The sequence below is a fragment of the Osmia bicornis genome, chromosome 9 (genome assembly GCF_907164935.1).
Source record: "Osmia bicornis bicornis chromosome 9, iOsmBic2.1, whole genome shotgun sequence".
NCBI lineage: Eukaryota > Metazoa > Arthropoda > Insecta > Hymenoptera > Megachilidae > Osmia > Osmia bicornis.
Window position 1 is genome coordinate 3,967,122 of NC_060224.1, and position 18,388 is coordinate 3,985,509.

At 33.3% G+C, this 18,388-nt stretch overlaps 3 protein-coding genes across 3 annotated transcripts; 1 reads left to right on the top strand and 2 right to left on the bottom strand.

The window, feature by feature from the left end:
* Positions 1-4: 4 nt before the first annotated feature.
* Positions 5-4,953, bottom strand: LOC114879030 (putative pre-mRNA-splicing factor ATP-dependent RNA helicase PRP1). The gene is made up of 9 exons (XM_029193499.2): positions 4,748-4,953; positions 3,840-4,195; positions 3,049-3,743; positions 2,730-2,960; positions 2,422-2,641; positions 2,126-2,248; positions 1,846-2,036; positions 1,603-1,765; positions 5-1,511 (listed from the first exon to the last, which is right to left on the bottom strand). The coding sequence occupies exons 1-9, from the start codon at positions 4,795-4,797 to the stop codon at positions 1,384-1,386; spliced, it is 2,157 nt and encodes a 718-aa protein (XP_029049332.1). The 5' UTR covers positions 4,798-4,953; the 3' UTR covers positions 5-1,383.
* A 67-nt stretch (positions 4,954-5,020) lies between these two features.
* LOC123988097 (nucleoporin Nup43) lies at positions 5,021-6,676 on the bottom strand. Its single transcript, XM_046286943.1, has 7 exons — positions 6,475-6,676; positions 6,271-6,375; positions 6,080-6,204; positions 5,890-6,014; positions 5,665-5,816; positions 5,346-5,592; positions 5,021-5,268 (listed from the first exon to the last, which is right to left on the bottom strand). Exons 1-7 carry the CDS (start codon positions 6,586-6,588, stop codon positions 5,096-5,098), a joined length of 1,041 nt encoding a protein of 346 aa, XP_046142899.1. The 5' UTR covers positions 6,589-6,676; the 3' UTR covers positions 5,021-5,095.
* Positions 6,677-7,258: 582 nt separating this feature from the next.
* On the top strand, positions 7,259-9,560 carry LOC114879011 (WD40 repeat-containing protein SMU1). The gene is made up of 8 exons (XM_029193468.2): positions 7,259-7,378; positions 7,452-7,518; positions 7,598-7,741; positions 7,806-7,920; positions 8,000-8,642; positions 8,719-8,820; positions 8,894-9,230; positions 9,292-9,560. Exons 1-8 carry the CDS (start codon positions 7,353-7,355, stop codon positions 9,388-9,390), a joined length of 1,533 nt encoding a protein of 510 aa, XP_029049301.1. The 5' UTR covers positions 7,259-7,352; the 3' UTR covers positions 9,391-9,560.
* Positions 9,561-18,388: the final 8,828 nt, after the last annotated feature.

Sequence of the window (18,388 nt, forward strand, 5' to 3'; positions counted from 1 at the left end):
ACAATTATCACAATCGTATCATATTTTCATTATTTTATTGGAATGAAGTGATACAATACAATGAAAACTGTTCGCGATCAGAAATCTTGTGATTTTACATGTTCTCTTAATATTTGCATATTTTTTATTTACAAAAACAAACTATTATTTAATATGTTAAAACAAGCAAAAAACTGTAAACAATAAGATTACACTTTCATTAAGAAAATCAATTTTGTAGCATAATAGTATTTCAAACTACTTAAAGGTTTTTTCAGTTCTAAAGAAACAAACTAAACAATTTAACAAACTTTTTAACGCACTTGGTGTTCTAAATCAGATATCGTCAATTGTTTAACCATATAATAATTAAGCTTAATTCATTTATACGCTTGTAAAGATGACTTGAAATACTATAAACCTTCACAGTGATAGTGGATTGCAATTTCTATTATGCTAGTATACATAAATAAGTATTCAATAATTTGATTTTTTTCAAACCTATCACATAGTTTTTTTAAAATATCGTTCATATTACAAGTTATGACTATTTTTTATTTCATAATAATTGCTTCTTTCGTTAATGGAAGTATTTTTCAATTTGCAATAAATTTTCTTCATGTAAAATGATGAAAGCAAAACTATACTGATTAAAAACAAGAAGAAAAACATTGCATAAGGTGGTACATTGTTTGCACATTATAATGATAATCAAATTATAAGTATATAATCCTTTTAGACGTGTGTACTTGAAAAACGTGAAACGTATAACTCGTTAAATGGTATTAATTAATTTGAAGGAAAAACATCAAACATATACAATGTGTTTCAAAGATTATGCAGAATCATTTTCTTCGATTATCCAAGCATTGTATACGTTTCGTCTGTCATACTTATTCAACATTTAATACAAAAATTAATCTATTTGTATCTATCTTTAGTACTACATTTCAAGTGTGCAAACGTCAATCAACAAATTCTACTGGTAAAATTACTTAGTCGCTAAATTTTTCATTAATGTACATAAATAAATCATTTATCAATCAACTATGCCTTCCGCATGCCTTCTAGCACAATAAATCTCAATTTTCATTTGTTTCATGTTAAGATAGAATGAGGTCTACAAACATTGAAATTTTTCGGCACTTGAGCCTAAAAAATGTACAAGTTTTTGAAGCTTGTACAAAATTATAAATGTTCAGTAAAATTTGTCTTTTTCTTTACATGTCACGTGAAAATACAGAGTAGACGACACTACTCTTCTGATTATATCTCACAACATTTAGTATGTTCTCGGCTTTATGTTTGAAAAAGAACTGTGTTTGACATAATGCCGAAAATGATTCGACCACATATTACAGATTGTTTGACACCATTTTTGAAGATATCTAAAAGATATTAAGGTTAGAATCCTTCTTGATATTGTTTTGAATCTAGCCTCGCTTGAATCACTTCCAGTTGTCTCTTTGCTTCACATTGTGGAAAATTTTGTAGATCATAGTATTGTGGTGCTATCTTTAGTAACCAATCAGCTATGAACAAAATAAAAAGTTTCAAGTACAATTAAAACAATTTACAACATTTATATTATTTATATATCATTTTATTAAAATTACAACTTACGTTTGATATCAGTAACTGTTCTGATGTAATTTTTGGTCGTGAGTACGAATTCATTATAAATTACCCATTCTGGTTTGTGATCCAAACAACTACTCGGATGAAGTTGTACAATTTGATTATCTTTGATAGTCAAATAATGACCAGTTCTTTCTAAATGAGCGACCTGTTTGTATAAATCATTAATAGTACATGTTTGAGACGACTATTATATAATTTATTCTTAAACATAATTAAAAACGGTACCTGCATGAAGAAACCATTCACAAGCGCCTTTCTAATATTAATATAATAATCTTTTGATGTAAAATCTGTTGAGGTACGTTTTAAATGAAATCTGTCCATTATTCTGCTCAATTGTTCCCTGACATTGTCGCCACTTTTTAAAGATCGGTAATTGACAAAATTATCATAACACCATTGTGGATCTTCGAAATCTGTGAAGGAAAGAAAGCATTGAAGTTTCAATATAACAAAAAATTACATGCTTTAACAAGATCATTCAAAATAATCCACAAATACTTACTTTGCTTAAAAGCATGATATACATTTAACAATGTCAAGTGATCTCCATCGATATGTGCAAATCGCATTTTAGCATCATCCGCGGCTTTCTTTGATTCATTTGGCCTCACAAAACACTGCGGGACTAATACAATATCAATCATCAATATAAAACCACGTTACCTTACCATGATCCTGACTTTATTAATTAACTTTTTATTGTATTAACATTATTTTAGGTACAAAAAATAAAAAACGCAAGAGATTTGCACCTAATTACGTTATTTAAAAAATACAACATTTTGATTAATACTTTACCTGACAGCATGGCGGTAATGCTTAGTATCTCATTGCTACAGTTATGATTACACGATGCAATCAGCATTTTCGCCAACTGAGGATCTAATGGAAACTCTGCCATCACAGCTCCCAAATCTGTTAGATTTCCATCATCATCCAATGCAGCCAAATAATTAAGAAGTTCTAAAGCTCTCATAAGAGTTTCTGGTGCAGGTGGATCCATAAAGTCAAAGTGAACCTTTAAGGAAAAACATAATACAAAATTAATTACACGTTTACCATATAGTACTAGAAGATGAAATGTTTCAATTAAGCATGTAACACACCAAATCATCAATACCAAGTTTCTTTAATTGTAATACAACACTCCCAAGATTGGACCTTAATATTTCAGGGTAAGTATTATCCTGCATTTCATTTTTATATGCTTTTTCAGTATATAATCTGAAACATTTCCCAGGTCTGGTACGACCGGCTCTACCCGCTCTTTGCTGGGCAGAAGCTTTACTGATGGGTGATACAAGAAGAGATTCTACACGAATTCTGGGATTATATACCTGTTAAAAAATATAATAAAAAGTGATAGAAGACAAATTATTAACAAAATATTACAGAGAAATGCTAAAAGTGAAAGTACATTCTTACCTTCTGTTTTGCAAATCCAGGATCTATCACAAACACAACACCATCAATAGTTAATGATGTTTCTGCAATGTTAGTTGAGACTACTACTTTTCTGCCAATAGCACCATTTGGTTTTGTTGGTGGTGCAGGTTCGAAAATTCTTTGTTGAAGATTTGGAGGCAGTGTAGAATAAAGTGGTATGCATTTGAGTTCACCTACTTCTGGACCTAAATTATCCATTTCTCTTTTGATTCTTTTACAGGCTTCTTCAATCTCTTCTTGACCAGTTAAAAACAAAAGTAAATCTCCTGCTACCTCTTCACACATGTGTATCTGAATAACAGTCCTGATAGCAGCTTCTAAATAATCTCTTTCAGGTTCAGGTGTATAAAAAATCTCAACAGGATGCGTTCTGCCAGGTACATTCATTAAAGGTGCATTATCAAAATACTGTTGAAATTTTCCAGCATCCAGTGTTGCACTCATAATCACAAGTTTCAGATCTGGTCTTTGTTTAATCACTTCTTTTAAAACACCCATAAGTAAGTCTGTGGCTAAAGTTCTTTCATGAGCCTCATCTAACAATATCACTTGATATGCATCAAGCATGGGATCAGACATGCCTTCACGAAGAAGCATACCATCAGTCATATATTTCAATACAGTTTTTGGAGAACTACAATCCTCAAAACGTATGCTATATCCTACTTCTTGACCTATTTAAAAAAATCACCATACAAATTACATGAATGTTATTTAACATTACATTCACATTAAATTACAGGTTCTTTGGATATACAAATGAATATTACCTAATGCAACATCCATTTCTTCTGAAACTCTCTGTGCAACAGACATAGCTGCTACTCTTCTTGGTTGGGTGCAAGCAACACCTTTGTTACCAATACAGCTTGAATATTCTACACACCATTGTGGTATCTGTGTAGTTTTACCTGACCCTGTTTCTCCAACCAGTACAATACATTGATGTTGTGCCAATAACCTCATAAAATCAGCACGATATTCAAATACAGGTAAAGTAATTCTCTTTTTATAAAATTCATGGTATCGTGGTGTGTAAGGTAGTCCAGTATAAGGATTAAGCTGAACTTGACTTTTTGGTGCTGTTGTTGGTACACTTATGTTATTAGATACTGTTGATCCATCTCTGTGAAGCAAAACATATACCATTGCATAAAATTATGACTCTATACAATTTAAAAATGATTTAACTGCTAGTTACAAGACAGTCATAGAAAAAAAAAGAAAGTTGAGAACACTTAATTGGTTAGGAACTCCAATAAAAATGTACAGCTAATATAAAACGTATTTACCTATATTTTGTAAGTACCCGTAAATAATCATAATATACACGTTTTAATTATTTTCTCTTAATTATAAAGGATCCTTCAACGATACTAATGTATAATATATTCGTGTAAAAAGGAAATTTAGTTGAGAACCTTTAGAGATGAGTTGACCAAACAAGTCAACAGGAAAAAAAGAGTAATTTCACAAATTTACAACATTAATTTTATTCCATTTATTCGTTATATTGTTATTAAATAAATTAAATGCTTTTATAAAGATTATTTAAGAAGCGCAAGATTTGTTTAATGAGATGCGCGATTGGATTGAAATAACTTGTAACAATGCACATGGCAAAATATTTCATCCAACTTTTGAAGTAGTGTAATTGAAAATATGATTAAGCACTCACGCCTTCCGTTTAACATACGGATCCACGACCTCGATCCTCCGTTTTGACATAATTCTTGTCCCTCCGCAGGCAAGCAAAGCAAAATCTGTTTACGAACTTCCACACAAGGCGTCACAAAATGGCAAACTAACCGTCTAAAAGCTTCCTGTAATCGTGTTCACGGAAATCAACGATAGATGGAGCTATAAATGCATAAGAAATGCACTTTTTAAGCCAGATAATTTTAAATTTAAAGTATAAGCTAATAATAATGGTTAATAATAAATAACAACGTTTAAGGTAAAAAACATATTTATTTCTTTTTAGTATATTACAATTATAAAAAATATAATTCAAATAAACTAGGTATTAAATAGTTACATCTCTGATAATATACATTGCTTCATTATCACAACCAAAAAGTAATGTTGATCTATCAATGTCAATACTGTTTATTGGTTTATGCATAATGCTACACAGAGATGTTACATTTACTTTACCATTTGTACCAATTGTATTTAACCAATGTGTGTTTGTAGGATCTGAAATATTAGTAATATTTCAACATAAATTACACTCACAATAATGTAATCAATCTTCTTCTATATGTTAAACCTACCTAAACTTAGTTTTGAATGCTGAGAATTGTTCCAGTGCCATAGTTCACCACTAGCAGAACAAGTGAATAGATTTTCTGGTCTGTCAGGGTGGAAGAGTATTTCACTAACAGCTTTAGCATGAGCATTAAGTTGAGACATTGGATATGTATTATGTCTTAAATCCCACACTGTTAAACTACCATCACCACCACCAGCAACAACAATATGTCTTTGAGTAGGATGATGAGCAATACTAGTAGCTTCTGTCTATAAAAAAAATGTGTACTTCTTTATTAGTGCATAATTAATTCATGCCACATATGATTAAGGATATCATACTTTTGTTTGATCAGAGAGCATGAATGTTGTAGCAGGAAGATTTTGATCATTTCTTAAATCCCAAACCTTCATGTGTCCTCTTAAATTTCCAGTAAGTATCTCATTGTGTCTTAAAAAATCAACACAATATATAGAGCAACTATCAGCTTCATCTAGAAAATATATAGAAATATAAATAAAATTACTTTTACAATATCATACACACAAATTATAATTCTATAATACCAATAACTCTAACTGGTAATTCTTGACCAGCAGTTAAAAGATTAATCCTCCCATCTTCTCCAACTGAAACTATATCTTGTTCAAAGGTAGATAGTGCAGTGCAAGATGCATAATCACTTGTTTTTCTACAAAGGAGAATTAATGTAATACATTTCACATATAATATTTAATCTCTGTCAATGGAACTCACTGAAATTTATGTATGAATTCCCATGACATGTGTTCTTTAAACTGGGAATATGGATTTTCATGAATTTGTAACAGTCTAACTGTACCTATAGATGTTGACACCACAAAGAAATCTTTTGAGATGAACTATAAAATTGATAAGATATTAGTAAATAGAAACAATAATTTTATTCTTAATGAAATAAGTAAAACCTTTATTTCAGTCACATCTCCAAGGATAGCATATGAAGAAACTACTGCTGGATATGATTCACCATCATCATTCATTTGAAATGTCCAATGAGTTAATTTATTTACCTAAAGCATATAAAAGTTTTAATCCTATAAATTGTTAAAGAGCTTATTATATATATACACAAGGAAGCGATAGGTTAGGTCCGCGGAAAATAACCTTACCGGATCATCCCAACTACCGGTTAAAAAATTGCTAGCTTCCTCAAAATCTTCGTGTTTCCATCTGATTTTGGAAATTTTTTCCGATACAAATGTTCCTTGTACATTTTCACTCATTTTATCATAAATTACTTGTTAATTTAGAGTACAGCATTGAGCACAGTATGTTTCTGTAGGTAAAATGGCGTTATAGTGGAAGAAAGAATTTTCAAAACTCTAATATTGACAATATTAATATCAAAAACATAATTTAGAAGAAACTAATATAATTAGTATAATTATGAATTTTTATTATATATTATAAAATTCGGTATATAACTAAAAAGTATGAATAACAAAGTAAATATTAATTCAAATTTTCCCGCATAGGTGTTTTTTAAAGTAAGTTGTGGGCGATTACAGCTCTATATACTGGGTGTTCGACAACAGGTGGGTAAAATTTTAAAAGGGGTGATTCCAGGGATCAAAATAAGACGAAAATCAAGAATAACGAAATAGCGTTTGCGGCTTTGTTTTCCAGTTTAAATTAACGTTTAAAAATTCGAGTAAAAAGCGCCTGAAACCTGCAACCCGCCCAGCACCGACGACTGAACGTCAGGTCAGCAGGGGTCGGTACAGTCGTCGGTGCTGGGCGGGTTGCAGGTTTCAGGCGCTTTTTACTCGAAACATGAAGTATCGCCATTTTCCCCAGGGAAGCCCCTATGCTCGATGCTATACATCGCCATTTTTCCTAAGGAAACTACCGTGTTGAAGTATTATCAGAAAGATAGTATAACTCAGTAATTCACTATAGCTTATAACTTATTATAGTTCAGTATAACTCAATGGTTTATCTGCATAACATAACCTGACAGTGCTCTGTATTCATAATATTATAGAAGATGTCAATTGAAATTGAATCTGCTGAGTAACTATCTTATTTTTAATAACAAAATTCCTTATATTTATTCTAAATACTTATAATTCTTATTTGATTTTAGCGTGATTCGTTTGATACAGCAATATCTTAAAGAGTCGAATCTTGTCAAAACGTTACAAACATTACAGGTATGTTAATTTAAAGGTATTGTATAAAAGTACATATTCATAATACTTTTAAGAAACAAATAAATATGAATATTTATAGGAAGAGACTGGTGTATCTCTGAATACAGTGGACAGTGTAGATGGTTTTGTAGCAGATATAAACAATGGACATTGGGATACAGTACTGAAAGCTATACAGTCGTTAAAACTACCTGATAAAAAGCTTATTGATTTATATGAACAGGTTTGTTATTGTTAAAAATCATAAAAAATATATGAAGTTTAAATATTTGATATGTTTAATATAGGTTGTTTTGGAGTTAATTGAACTACGGGAATTAGGAGCAGCTAGATCATTATTGAGGCAAACAGATCCTATGATTATGATGAAACAACAGGAACCTGAAAGATATATTCATTTAGGTGTGGTAACCTAAGTTTCAATAAAGAAAATAAATTTATATTACTCATGTTTTTCCTAACATAATATTATTCTACATAGAAAATTTACTCGCGCGTTCATATTTCGACCCCCGTGAAGCATATCCCGATGGAAGTACAAAAGAAAAACGAAGAGCCTATATAGCCACAGCTCTTGCTGGTGAAGTATCAGTAGTGCCATCAAGTAGATTACTTGCATTACTAGGCCAGGCACTAAAATGGCAACAGCATCAGGGTTTACTTCCACCTGGTACTACCATAGATTTATTCAGAGGAAAGGCGGCGGTGCGCGATCAAGAAGACGAAAAATATCCAACACAACTTTCAAAACAGATTAAATTTGGTCAAAAATCTCATGTAGAATGCGCACGTTTCTCGCCCGATGGTCAATATTTAGTTACTGGTTCTGTCGACGGGTTTATTGAAGTATGGAATTTCACAACTGGTAAAATCAGGAAAGATTTGAAATATCAAGCTCAGGATAATTTCATGATGATGGAACAAGCAGTATTATCAATGGCATTTAGCCGCGACAGCGAAATGTTAGCTGGGGGTGGGCAAGATGGAAAAATAAAGGTATGGAGGGTACAGAGTGGACAGTGCTTAAGGAGGTTTGAAAAGGCACATTCTAAGGGTGTTACATGTCTTCAGTTCAGTAGAGATAATAGTCAAATTTTGTCAGCATCATTTGATACTACTATAAGGTTATTAAAAGTTTGTTAAAAAAGAAACAAATTACGGTCAAAATTTACTTCTAACATTATTGTGTACCCTATATAGGATACATGGTCTTAAATCTGGGAAAACTTTGAAAGAATTTCGGGGACACGCTTCTTTTGTAAATGAAGTAGTTTTTTCTCCAGATGGACATAATACAATCAGGTATAATTTTTATTCAATTATTGAACAATTTTCTTTCAGAAATATTTATTTACTTATTATTTATATTGTTTAGTGCATCATCAGATGGAACTGTTAAAGTTTGGAGTTTAAAAACAACAGAGTGTATAGGTACATATAAATCTTTAGGGGCTGCAGATTTAACTGTAAATAGCATACATCTTCTTCCACGAAATCCAGAACATTTTGTCGTGTGTAATCGTTCGAACACAGTAGTTATAATGAATATGCAAGGACAAATAGTGAGGTCGTTTTCCAGTGGTAAACGAGAGGGGGGTGATTTTGTGTGTACAGTTGTAAGTCCCCGTGGTGAATTTATATACTGTGTTGGTGAAGATCTTGTGCTTTACTGTTTCTCTACGTCTTCGGGAAAACTTGAAAGAACTCTTAATGTAAGTACTGTTACCTTCCGGGCTTTATGTACGCTACATTAAAATTCTGTTTCGGTTTCAGATACACGAAAAAGACGTTATCGGTCTAACACATCATCCTCATCAGAATCTCCTATGTTCTTATAGCGAAGATGGACTTTTAAAATTATGGAAACCATAAGAAATATGTATATACAAATTTGGACATTTCTTTTCCAACTATAATATTTTATTTTATGATATAGCTATGCATTTTTCATTTACGACTTTATAAAATAAAACATTTTAAACAACCAGAATCCTGTTTTATAAACTTTATACAGTATAATAAAAGTATATTATACGCAACAATCTTTTAGATTTCATTTGAATGAAAGTATTATAAATGAAGTAAAAAAGAAATTCAGAATCCTTTAAATCTTTTGTGCTAATATTGTTATTGGTTTTACAGAGAGAAAGTGGTGGATGAATTTTTATGAACGGTACGAGTGGCGCAGATATCTTGTTAGTATGAAGAACTCATGGATGTGTGTGAATGTTGTGGTAATTGGGCCCGAGCAAATAAGCAATTACTATATTTTGGCTTGGCAAATATTATAATAATGGGCTAGAAGGGTTAACCGGGTTATCTGGAATGTGATCATCGGCTCAGGCGTTTTAGAGAGCGCCAAAACCGGCACCAGGCTGCTGCTTATTTTTATTTCTTCTTTAGCGTAGCTGTTTACTCAGAGGAGATTCTTTAATATCCCTATAAAACTATGTGAAACTATGACAGATTAATCTGCCGTGTCTTATATAGTTTCAAAATAGAGAACAAGCTTTTTCACTTAAAATAAAAAAGAAGGTATGTTAAAAACAAAAGTATTAAAAATTGCATTTATTACAAATAGATACACGTGCATAGTACGTATTTTCAAATGGACCGGAAACTGTGGCTGCGGTAGCTAATGCGATTTTAATGTTATTCTAGGTTTTCCGCTTGTTTCCAGCTTCCTGTCGGCATTCTCGTTTACTTATCTTAGACATTTAATTAGCGGCTCTTTTGCCGAGGTTTCTTCTTTGTAATTCGGCTATGTGTGATTCTATGTTTCTGGCACTCTTTAATACCAGCGACACTAGTATTTTAAATCCTTTCATAACAACATAAGAGATTTATCTTGAACAATGTATAAAAGCCTTAAAACTTGTTGCGAGGAAGGAACTGCGAACGATTGGTCTTTCGTTGAAGCTGAAGGGACACGCAGCCGAATAAATTTCACTTCCTTCCGCGATATCGTACGAGTTCCTTCAAGCCTTATTACATACAGAAGTAGAAAAACAAAATGTGTTGATGATTTACAAATAAGAAACCTAAGCCGTTACCTAAAATTTTCATAAGATAATATTTTTGTTTTTAACATATCTTATTGATTATTTTAATGAGAAGAAAATATTCCATTTCGCGTAGAATATTGCGAATTAGACACCCTTATCAATAGCAAGGAGTTTCTGGTTGTAATAAAAAATCACCTCGTTTCTATATTTCCGGAAGATTTCTAATTTCGCAATCATAATTTGTTAATAATTGGACATTGTTTGTTCCTAGGGTGGAAGAGATTCCTCTCGCTAGCCAACTGGTCCCAGGTGTATACACGGGGAGCGTGGCAGACGCGTGCTTCTCCCCTCTTTCACCTCTGCATGCAGTCGAACACAGTTGGTCTTACTTGCCCTTTCATTTTCTCTATATTTTATATAAAATTAATAAATGACTATATAAAATTACCACATATACAAAATGTACCAATTTAGACTGATGAAACTTCAAGATATTTAATCTAACAATTTTATTTTAAAAAAGGTGAGCATAAAGGATTAGGATTGATATTTTCAAATTTGATGTTTAAATTTAATTATTGAACTTTTCAGAAGAATATTATCAACCTGTGTGGTTACCGGAGAAAGTAAGAAGAGAATGCAGTGCAATTAAAGGTAGAAAAATGTAGAAAGCTCTTCTCCGAAGATTTGCATCGAGGAAAGGTGGTAATTATTTGTAACGGAATAATGCAATTATCAAATTGACCCTCGCACCCTCGCATAATTACTCGCGACTTCGGAATTTAAGTGGATAATCATTGGGAATTGGCGAACTGTTCGCTGAACGCTGAAATTTGGCAAGCGTCAGAATGTGGGGCGCCAGGTCGCCAATGCGTACCGTGTAATTTGTCTTGCATGCGTGTATGCATCACACGTATTAGCTAAAGATTTTAACCGTTCGATTTGAAATTTACAAATGTTTTCTGATAAGAACATTCGTGATCATCTTCGCTTCAATTCAATTTGCATTGCACCTTAGAATAAATGTTTTACAACAATTTTAATAATGTAATTAAAAAATGAGAACATAGTAATGTTCGAATAGCGGCAACAACATAACAGTAGGAAGAAAATGAAATTTTACTCACGATCTGAGAGCCACTCTATCACACAGGAGGGTGCCACATTGTTACGTTATAACCATACTCTCTTCTTTTTGCTTCTTTCTTCTCCACCAGTCTTTTCCTCTAGTTTCGATGAACTGTTGTTTTACGAGGACTCTTTAGTTAGGCGGAAGGTCTATTGTTACCGTTGTTTTCAATACACGGATTGTTTTCAAAAAGAGAGCGATTGTTTCATTTTCTTTCTTCCTTTTTTTCTTCTTTAGCCTTATTCACTTTGATGTCTCGTAATTTACCGACGATCATCTATTGAAGAAATTAAGAAAGAATGAAGAAATTAAATAATTACACTTGAAGTTACTTTAGTGGAGATTATTTATTCTTCAGAATTTAATTTCTTACTCTTCTGTCGTTATCTTTTATTACTGGTATCTTTGAGAAGTTTAAAAAATGCATCTTGAAACTTGCAGTAATTGAAAATAGTCGATTTTGCAAAATAAATTTTCCAAATGATTTGGAGGTGTTTTTAACAAGCTTCATCAGTGTTTTTGAAATTTGCTGACAGAAGCATCTTTACCTGTCTGGACTTGACTAAAATCCTTCTTCGGCGCCACCTTCTTATTTCAAAAGAATGTTTTCTTAATCCTAATCACTAAGCTACTGATGTTTTACCATTCAAGACTAATTTTCGAGAAAGATATTTAGTTAAGGAAGACTGAGGATTTAACTGCCTAATGAATTTAAATAGCTAGAGCTATTTTCTATTTAGTTTGCCTTCAATTAATTTCTTTTTGTCTTTGTCTTTTTTAAATGAATTAACACGTTTTTTTGCTGATTTAATTTACGAAATGGTAACTTATTTTTTGTTTACATTCGAGAGATTCTCGAGTACAAGGATTATGAATTGTTCTGTCGAATACAAATTGCTCGAGAGGTTTCAGGCCACCATGATTTTGGAGAGTTATTTTCAAATGTCGGTCGTTTAAGGCTTCTGGAAATCAATTTTTTCCTTCTGGCGTCAATTAACGGACTTTCCTCAACTTCGACGTAGGTCTGGCACTGTATAGTGGTTTCAGACTTTGGGAAAGTTAATCGTTTCTTCCTTCCTCCTTTCTTCTTCCTTAGATTCATCAATATACAACATTCTGACACAAATACAGACGTAATCCATATATTTTTCATATTATTTATAATATATAAACCTATATATTATACATTTCTTCTTTGATGTTACAATTTAACAAAATCATAAACCTTGAAGAGTTGAAGTTGTAGATTTAAAATTACTATTTTGTCAGAGTGATTAATGATAATCCTATAATACAGCAGAAGTTTTGCAGACCAGTTTGCAATTTCTAGTTTGGTCTTCCATTCGATACGACGAGAACAGCATAATCCGCTTATCTCTGTTTAGTTGGCTCATCCAGTAAAGTGATGACTCGGTTTATTGTTGACTCCTCTTTTCATTTTTCTTTTCCTTTTTCTTGGCCCTTTTAATCGTCGCGACGAAACGAAAAGGTCACAAAGCTTGAATCACGATACCGGCCACTTAGGAAAGTTTTGATGAATCCTAATCTTGTAAAATATATGCGCGAATAACGAGCTTAAGACGACAGCCACGATTCGTTGAATTAAAACGTATTATTCTTGTCGGACTACAAACTAATGCCTAGTAAATAATGCTAATACTAATCCCTTTCGTTGGACTGGTATACCCTAATGTGACGCTCGTTTTCAGATACATCATAATTTAAGTATGATAGTCCCCCATTATAAGTAATTAGCATAAAAGGGATTGAGAAGTTATAAAGATTTATCTTTTCGTCTGACATGTATTGTTAATGTTTTATATATGAGAATTATTTTTAAATCGTTTAAATTTTAGTGATTATTTGCTCTCACATCTTTCATTTTTAATATTAAATAAATTCTGTTGTTTTTATTGAAAAAGGTAATACCATGAAAAAGAAGAAAGAAGAAGCGATAGTGGTTCAAGCCGAAAAGTCGTGGGAACCTTTTGGTTAAGATAGGATAGAAAGAGACGAAGAATCTCGGTGGATGGTAAAGAAGTGGAAAGAAAAGAACACGAAGAAGGTAAAGGTGAACAGAGTTTGAACGATGGGATGAGATCTTTGATCCGTGATTCGATGCGAGTAGCAGAAATCGGAGATGCAATACGAGCTTTGTACTTGAAACTTAACTAATGGCTATCATATTTGACTATTAGGATCAATTATCGATTTTTTTTTTTTTTTTTTTTATTGCTTGTTACCTGAGAAAAATTTTTAATATAAGCAATGGTAGTATATTTACTGGTTCCCCCATGGCCCTACAGGGTTGCATGGACGAATTTTAATTACAGATACAATACTTCAATTAAAATTCATTTATTTTTTATTTGTAATATAGAGATACCTGAAAATCAAGAATTTTAAGAAAAAAAACGAGTGTCGTACAAGTGGTTGGATGCAGTGTATCTTGGTCATCGGCCAGATCCTTCGATGCGCGATAATTGGAGGCCGAGGAGAAAAGTATTCTTTTCTGGTTGCTTGTCGGTTGTAGTAATTTAGCAGGTAGCGAGACCGCACGTTTCCACGTAGCCGTGCTCACCCTCTGTCCTCGGCTCTCTGTTGGCCGCCCTCCAACACCCTTTCGTCCCGTTCCGCGTGTGTTTAAAAGCGTTTAAGGGTGCCCTCCAATCTCAAGTGCTCTTTCGCCGGATACACAATGGTTCTTGCGTATTATTTGTTGGTGAAATAACATGCTGTCAGTTATGGAGGATATGCTAAATATATAGGGTACGGCTAGAAATTCGAAGGAGAATCGATCGAACTCCTCCTGATCCTCGAGTGTTGTGCTTCGAGTCACGTTGAACCGGCACGTTCACGTTCCAGAACAAGATTTTTATACAGAACCTTCTTTGACAAGACGATTCGCATCGCCATCACCTACCGATGTTATTTGGAATACGACCATCGATCGCGGATTCCTTTTACTTTTTCGGTTCGATCCCCTGAGTCTTCGATTTTTGATCGTTATGAAAACGATGAAAGGTTTATTTAGTTTTTCTTTATTCCACCTGTCGGTATCATGTTAACACCTATTGTTATATAAGAGGTGTTGAAAGGTTCAAAGGTATTTCTTCATCTATACTGGTGTGCCTTTTGGAACGTCAAATTGCAACGCAGAATTTTGTATCATTAAATGATACTAGAAGCATATCTTTGCTTTCCAAAATTGGGTATTAGAATATTATAGTTATTTATTTCTTCTTTAATAAAAATTGTCTTCTTTCAATAGCTTGAAATGTTTGCACACGTGTTTGATTTGTGTATGGAAAACAGGGGGCACGAGTCATAATTTGAGATAATTATAGTCGCGTGCCTTATAATAACACAGTTGCGAAAATAATTACACGAAACAGTGATTTTATTTGGTAAATCTTGAATTCAACATTTGAATAAATGTAATATACATTCATAATATCATCATCAAATATATATAATTAAAAGAAAATTAATTTCACTAGAAATAATCGAAATAAATCAAATTTGTTTTATTTCTTTTTCTATGGATCACCAAAACGTCGATCAAGATTTCGTGTTATAAATTTCGCTTCTCGGAGGTTCATCAGTGTCCCAAAAACAAACAGTTCCGCCTCTTCGTTAATTCAGACGATAATCAAATAACGCCGATTCGATCGAACATAGGATACATGTAATTAAAGAGTATGTAATTACGGACTTCTTCCAAGATGAAGCGTATTAAGTTATTAGTTATTAATTGCTTTATTAGATTAAACGGCTGAAGATGCGTCGGAAGGCGGGGAATTTACTGTAATCTTTTTCATCCTTCGATTTTAAATCGATTGATCATAAATTATAATACAGTAACATAGAAATTTATTTTAATTACAATTATTTTACCAAAGTTGAATAAAATAAGATTGTTGTACAAGAGGTATACATTATTAAAAATTTGTTTTACGCCACTCTCTTAACTGACAGTAAAAATATCATCAGCAATTATTTTCTCATTTTTTCTAATTTACCCGCGCGACGCGAAAGGAACCGTGTCTTGTTAAAATCCAATCCAGTTAACATCACGGCCCCGGTCTGCTATTATCAGATTACAATTTAAAGATACTAAAGGTGGTAAAACGCTGACAGGGTCACGAAACGCGTATTGTGAATATCTTTAGAGTCATAACGAGTTGCAGGCGTGGGCGGACGTAAGTGCGAGACGCGCGTTTCACCTTCTACCCTGACGGGATAATTTTCTCTGCTGGCTTATCCCTTCCTCGGCATCCATATTATTTGGGAACTCTACCACACGCGTCATATAAAACCAGGTAGTCCAATCACCTAACGCACACTGTATTTTATTTTCTAATTTCAGGTAATTTTTTATGAAAATTTGTTTTCTTGCAGAGTCTTTATATCTGAATGAAAGAGAACACGGAATTAAAAATAATTCTACCAGTATAGACTTAAGTTTTTATTAATTATTTATATTTTAAAATAAAAAAGAATCGGCACGAATCGAGGAGAGCTAAAGAGTATCAAAAGATCTAAAAAGAAATTCAAATAGTAGAAGTTCTATATCTACAGCTCTATTACAGATTTTCTAAATTATCAATGAAAATGATGATTGAACCATATCGATATCTCTAAAAAAAAGGAATCGTGTCTTCGTTCTTAGCAACGTAACCTGGCTATCAGCCGAAGTAAAATGTTATTTGATTTGTGGCCGAGAAAGAGTCGTCTGTAATAAGCGTACCGCCTCTTCCTCAATATATCTGTCTTGATGGCTCAATGCGCACGTGACCGCACGAGAGCGGCATGACTTTACAATACGACCCTCAAAAACGGTTATAGCTGCACCAGCGATGAGAACAGGCACAGGCTGTAAAAACATTCTGGTAAGCGGTAGAATAATTCGGAAACAAGAATGACCGGTGATCGTACATGAAATTAAACATACCGCACCGTTTCATTTTATGTTACAGACTCTCATTTGGGGTTTCATTTAACACTTTGATGACTGGTGCCACATATCAGTAACTTCAGTTGATGAATTTTAAAAATTGAAATAATATAATTAGAGGGTAATTGCTACTTCTAGTTTGCTAATTATCTTGTACTTTTTAATTAGTCTTTACGGTTCTGTAACACGTGTTTCACCCTTTGATCCACCGTCAGGTACGTTACAAGAATCTCACGAGACTCTCACGAGACGTGTAATTCTTTTATGTTACACGCAGACGATTTCATCTCAGGCATCTGCTTCTCATCTATGTACCGCCTTAGTAAGTAGCAGTAAGCTCGTCGCTGAAGCTGATCCCGAGATCGTCCAAAGATAGGATCAAAAGAGGTGAGAGGACCACCCGGGCTACTTAGAACAAGAGGAACCGTGACATCGGTGTCCGATGTCTCATCGAAAATGTTGACACCTGTAAGCGTTCTTGCAAATTCATTCAAATATCACGTTATTGTTAATAGAACCTGATTTTCTGGCTTCCTTGGTACCATTTTTAACCCTTCTCTGGGTAGACGGTTTCCTAAGACCAATATTTTATTTTAGTACCATTTTACCGAATTGGTAAGTGCAAATAAATTTATTTTGTAATGTCTGATGAGACAATAGAGAATTGCATACATTTTTAAATAATTATATTAAAAGGAATTTGTTATAAAACATTTGGGAAATTATTCTGAAAAATGGTAATCCAAGGACGAAGGAGAAATTTTCTAATGACGACCAAACAAAAGTGCAACCAAAGGCGAAATTTACCGAATCTTATCGTGAACCTAATCCTCTCATTGACTATGCATTCCGAAGAAAGGTCGTGTTTTTTGATGCGACATTTTTTAGCTAACTGGGATATCTCACTAGAGGAAGTGGTAGCACTAAATTTCCTTATACTTCCTTTTCTTTTTCTCGTGGTACTGTTGACAATCTGATCGTGCCTATTCCCATGAGAGAAAAGGGATAGAAAAGTATGTCGGGTTTGTGTAACAGAAAGGGATGAGAAGCTAGAATTCTATAATCCTTCGCCGATCTTCGCAGTGTTGTCTTAAAAACAGTCTTCGCACCTATTTTAACGCGGATGTGTTATCGGAGGATCGAATCGACTAATATTTATTTCTCAAACAAAAACTACCAATGACAGTTCACAGGTTCTCCTATGCTATTTTACCGATTTACATCTTGGGTCATTTGTCCAATAGAAGAAACTACACGACAGATACTGAGACGATCTTGGGAAAGCAACGGAGTTTAATACATGCAATATAATCTGTTTTTAGCAGATTGGTCAGATAAAAATATATTATATATAAATAAAATTTCACTGTACGATCCAAAAATTTGTTTCTAACGTCAACATTTTTCAGGTCCTCCTGGTGAAATGTGTACTCGAATGGAAGTTACGGGCTGGAACTGGACGAAATTTCGTACTCATTTTCACGGCATAAATTGTAATATAAACCGGTTTAAGACAACAAAGGGAATTTAAGCAGTTCTCACGAACTAACGAGTAATTCACGATAACGTCTGACGAGACTATCGAAGACCAGCGCCGCCCACATCCGGAGGAGGTGCTGCTAGTGATGGTTGTGCGATCACCTTGATCGGTGATCGGTATAACGCGTTTGTTAGTTTTACTTATATACTTAACTCGCATTTATCCAGAGTGATCTGAACCTCTGTCTTAAATTAAGCCTTATGAATCTCACGATCCTATTCGACTAATTTCAGATAAAA

Excerpts from the sequence above, each read along its gene's own strand:
- LOC114879011 (XM_029193468.2), top strand. The coding sequence starts at position 7,353 with ATGTCAATTGAAATTGAATCTGCTGA. Across the intron at positions 7,921-7,999 it reads TGAAAGATATATTCATTTAG|AAAATTTACTCGCGCGTTCA; the intron begins GTGTGGTAACCT and ends TATTCTACATAG. Across the intron at positions 8,643-8,718 it reads TCATTTGATACTACTATAAG|GATACATGGTCTTAAATCTG; the intron begins GTTATTAAAAGT and ends TACCCTATATAG.
- LOC114879030 (XM_029193499.2), bottom strand. The coding sequence starts at position 4,797 with ATGTCAAAACGGAGGATCGAGGTCGTGGATCCGTATGTTAAACGGAAG. Across the intron at positions 4,196-4,747 it reads CCGTATGTTAAACGGAAGGC|AGATGGATCAACAGTATCTA; the intron begins GTGAGTGCTTAA and ends TTTGCTTCACAG. Across the intron at positions 3,744-3,839 it reads AGAAATGGATGTTGCATTAG|GTCAAGAAGTAGGATATAGC; the intron begins GTAATATTCATT and ends TTTTTTAAATAG.
- LOC123988097 (XM_046286943.1), bottom strand. The coding sequence starts at position 6,588 with ATGAGTGAAAATGTACAAGGAACATTTGTATCGGAAAAAATTTCCAAA. Across the intron at positions 6,015-6,079 it reads GAATTCATACATAAATTTCA|AAAAACAAGTGATTATGCAT; the intron begins GTGAGTTCCATT and ends TCTCCTTTGTAG. Across the intron at positions 5,593-5,664 it reads TGCTCTCTGATCAAACAAAA|ACAGAAGCTACTAGTATTGC; the intron begins GTATGATATCCT and ends TTTTTTTTATAG.